Source organism: Cyphomyrmex costatus, unplaced genomic scaffold (assembly GCF_001594065.2).
Source record: "Cyphomyrmex costatus isolate MS0001 unplaced genomic scaffold, Ccosl1.0 scaffold351, whole genome shotgun sequence".
NCBI lineage: Eukaryota > Metazoa > Arthropoda > Insecta > Hymenoptera > Formicidae > Cyphomyrmex > Cyphomyrmex costatus.
Genome location: NW_017277676.1, coordinates 14,965 through 19,596, shown reverse-complemented (window position 1 = coordinate 19,596; position 4,632 = coordinate 14,965). Strand labels below are relative to the sequence as shown.

Below are 4,632 nucleotides of genomic sequence, written 5' to 3'. Positions count from 1 at the left end.
GTGGACAATGTGTTCAATGTGTCCAATGTGTCCAATGAAGACAATGTGTCCAATGTGGACAATATGTCCAATGTAGACAATGTGTCCAATGAGGCCAATGTGGACATTGTGTCCAATGTGGACAATGTGTCCAACGTGTCCAATGCGGACAATGTGTTCAATGTGTCCAATGTGGACAATGTGTCCAATGTAGACAATGTGTCCAATGCGGCCAATGTGGACAATGTGTCCAATGTTGACAATGTGGACGATGTGGACAACGTGGACAATGTGGCCAATGTGGACAATGTGGACAATGTGTCCAATGTGGACAACGTGGACAACGTGTCCATTGTGTCTAATGTGGACAACGTGTCCATTGTGTCCAATGTGTCCAACGTGTCCAATGTGGACAATGTGTTCAATGTGTCCAATGTGGACAATGTGTCCAATGTAGACAATGTGTCCAATGCGGCCAATGTGGACAATGTGTCCAATGTTGACAATGTGGACGATGTGGACAACGTGGACAATGTGGACAATGTGGACAATTTGTCCAATGTGGACAATGTGTCCAATGAAGGCAATGTGTCCAATGTGTCCAATGTGGACAATGTGTTCAATGTGGACAATGTGTCCAATGAGGACAATGTGTCCAATCTGGACAATGTGTCCAATGTGGACAATGTGTCCAATGTAGACTATGTGTCAATGCGGCCAATGTGGACAATGTGTCCTATGTGGACAATGTGAACGATGTGGACAATGTGGACAATGTGGACAATGTGTCCAATGTGGCCAATGTGTCCAATGTGGTCAATGTGGACAATGTGTTCAATGTGTCCGATGTGGACAATGTGTCCAATGTGGGCAATGTGTCCAATGTGGCCAATGTGTCCAATGTGGTCAATGTGGACAATGTGTTCAATGTGTCCGATGTGGACAATGTGTCCAATGTGGGCAATGTGTCCAATGTGGCCAATGTGTCCAATGTGGTCAATGTGGACAATGTGTTCAATGTGTCCAATGTGGACAATGTGGACAATGTGTTCAATGTGTCCAATGTGGACAATGTGTCCAATGGAGACAATGTGTTCAATGTGGACAATGTGACCAATGTGGACAACGTGACCAATGTGGACAACGTGGACAACGTGTCCATTGTGTCCAATGTGGACAGCGTGTCCATTGTGTTCAATGTGTCCAACTTGTCCAATGTGGACAATGTGTTCAATGTGTCCAATGTGGACAATGTGTCCAATGTTTACAATGTGTCCAATGTGGACAATGTGTCCAATGTGGAATATGTGTCCAATGAAGACACATTGGACACATTGGACACATTGTCCACATTGTCTACATTACACACACTGTCCACATTGTCTACATTGTCTACATTGGACACATTGTCCACATTGCCTACATTGTCCACATTACATACACTGTCCACATTGTCTACATTGTCTACATTGTCTACATGGGACACATTGTCCACATTGTCCACATTGTCCACATTGTCCACATTGTCCACATTATCTACATTGGACACATTGGCTACATTGGACACATTGTCCACATTGTCTATATTGTCTACATGGGACACATTGTCCACATTGTCCACATTATACACATTGTCCACATTGTCTACATTGGATACATTGGCCACATTGGACACATTGGTCACATTGTCCACATTGGCTAGATTGAATACATTGTCTACATTACTCACACTGTCCACATTGTCTACATTGTCTACATTGTCCACATTGGACACATTGACCACATTGTCTACATTGTCTACATTGGACACATTGTCCACATTGTCCACATTGTACACATTGTCTACATTGTCCACATTGTCCACATTGGACACATTGGACACATTGGACACATTGTCTACATTGTCCACATTATCCACATTGTACACATTGTCCACATTGGCTACATTGAATACATTGGCCACATTGGACACTATGGACACAATGGACACATTGACCACATTGTCCACATTGGACACAATGGACACATTGTCCACATTGTCTACATTGTCTACATGGGACACATTGTCCACATTGTCCACATTATACACATTGTCCACATTGTCTACATTGGATACATTGGCCACATTGGACACATTGTACACATTGTCCAATTTGTCTATATTGTCTACGTTGGAGACATTGGCCACATTGGACACAATGGACACATTGGACACATTGTCCACATTGTCTACACTGTCCACATTGTCTACATTGTCCACATTGTTCACATTGTCCATATTGTCTACATTGGACACATTGGCTACATTGGACAAATTGAACACATTGGACACATTGTCCGCATTGTCTACATTACACACACTGTCCACATTGTCTACATTGTCTACATTGTCCACATTGGACACATTGACCACATTGTACACATTGTCTACATTGTCCACATTGTCCACATTGTCCACATTGTCTACATTGGACACATTGGCTACATTGGACACATTGGACACATTGGACACATTGTCTACATTGGACACAATGGACACATTGTCCACATTGTCTACATTGTCTACATGGGACACATTGTCCACATTGTCCACATTATACACATTGTCCACATTTTCTACATTGGATACATTGGACACATTGTCCACATTGTCCACATTGTACACATTGTCTACATTGTCCACATTGTCCACATTGTCTACATTGGCTACATTGGACACATTGTCCACATTGTACACATTGTTCACATTGTCTACATTGGACGCAATGGACACATTGGATACAATGGACACATTGACCACATTGTACACATTGTCTACATAGTCTACATTGTCTACATTGGACACATTGTCCACATTGTCTACATGGGACACATTGTTCACATTGTCCACATTGTCGACATTGTCCACATTGTACACATTGACTACATTGTCCACACTGTCCACATTGTCTACATTGGACGCAATGGACACATTGGACACATTGTCCACATTGTCTACATTGGATACATTGGCCACATTGGACACAATGGACACATTGACCACATTGTCCACATTGTCCACATTATACACATTGTCCACATTGTCTACATTGGATACATTGGACACATTGTCCACATAGTCTACATTGGACACATTGTCCACATGGACACATTGTACACATTGTCCACATTGGCTACATTGAATACATTGGCCACATTGGACACAATGGACGCATTGTCCACATTGTCTATATTGTCTACATGGGACACATTGTCCACATTGTCCACATTATACACATTGTCCACATTGTCTGCATTGGATACATTGGACACATTGGACACATTGACGACATTGTCCACATTGTCCACATTGGCTACATTGAATACATTGTCTATATTGCTCACACTGTCCACATTGTCTACATTGTCTACATTGTCCACATTGGACACATTGACCACATTGTCTACATTGTCTACATTGGACACATTGTCCACATTGTCCACATTGTACACATTGTCTACATTGTCCACATTGTCCACATTGGACACATTGGACACATTGGACACATTGTCTACATTGTCCACATTATCCACATTGTACACATTGTCCACATTGGCTACATTGAATACATTGGCCACATTGGACACTATGGACACAATGGACACATTGACCACATTGTCCACATTGGACACAATGGACACATTGTCCACATTGTCTACATTGTCTACATGGGACACATTGTCCACATTGTCCACATTATACACATTGTCCACATTGTCTACATTGGATACATTGGACACATTGGACACATTGTCCACATTGTCCACATTGTCTACATAGTCTACATTGTCTACATTGGACACATTGTCCACATTGTCTACATGGGACACATTGTCCACATTGTCCACATTGTACACATTGTCCACATTGTCTACATTGGATACATTGGCCACATTGGACACAATGGACACAATGGACACATTGACCACATTGTCCACATTGGACACATTGTCCGCATTGTCTACATAGTCTACATTGGACACATTGTCCACATAGTCTACATTGGACACATTGTCCACATTGTCCACATTGTACACATTGACTACATTGTCCACACTGTCCACATTGTCTACATTGGACGCAATGGACACATTGGACACAATGGACACATTGACCACATTGTACACATTGTCTACATAGTCTACATTGGACACATTGTCCTCAATGTCCACATTGTCCTCAATGTCCACATTGTACACATTGTCCACATTGTCCATATTGTCTACGTTGGAGACATTGGCCACATTGGACACGTTGCAAACATTGGACTCATTGTTCACATTGGACACATTGGACGCATTGTCCACATTGTACACATTTTCCACATTGGACACATTGTTATAGCCCGAATGGCTATCACTTATTTTATTAATTATTTCATTTCAATCGACATAGCAACCGGCACCGGAAATGCAAGTCTGCACATTCTTTAAACCGCGCACGGCAAAGCGTCGATCTAAGATCATAGCGCGCGAAATACATAAATGCACTCGGCATGGCAACCAACAGCGAAAGTGCAAGATTGCACATTCTTTAATCACGCGATCGCGCCTCTAGCGCGATGATTATTTCCGTATATGGTCCGATCGAAGACCAAAAGCGACATCATCATA

At 42.2% G+C, this 4,632-nt stretch overlaps 1 protein-coding gene across 1 annotated transcript; it reads right to left on the bottom strand.

Moving 5' to 3' along the window:
- Positions 1 to 1,607: 1,607 nt before the first annotated feature.
- LOC108776341 (uncharacterized protein PF11_0213-like) lies at positions 1,608 to 4,236 on the bottom strand (the record flags this gene model as incomplete). Its single annotated transcript, XM_018542942.1, has 6 exons — positions 4,077 to 4,236; positions 3,366 to 3,476; positions 2,546 to 3,063; positions 2,490 to 2,496; positions 2,215 to 2,406; positions 1,608 to 1,821 (listed from the first exon to the last, which is right to left on the bottom strand). Coding segments are annotated over exons 1-6 (1,202 nt in total), but the record flags the coding sequence as incomplete, so codon positions are not given.
- Between the last annotated feature and the right edge of the window lie 396 nt (positions 4,237 to 4,632).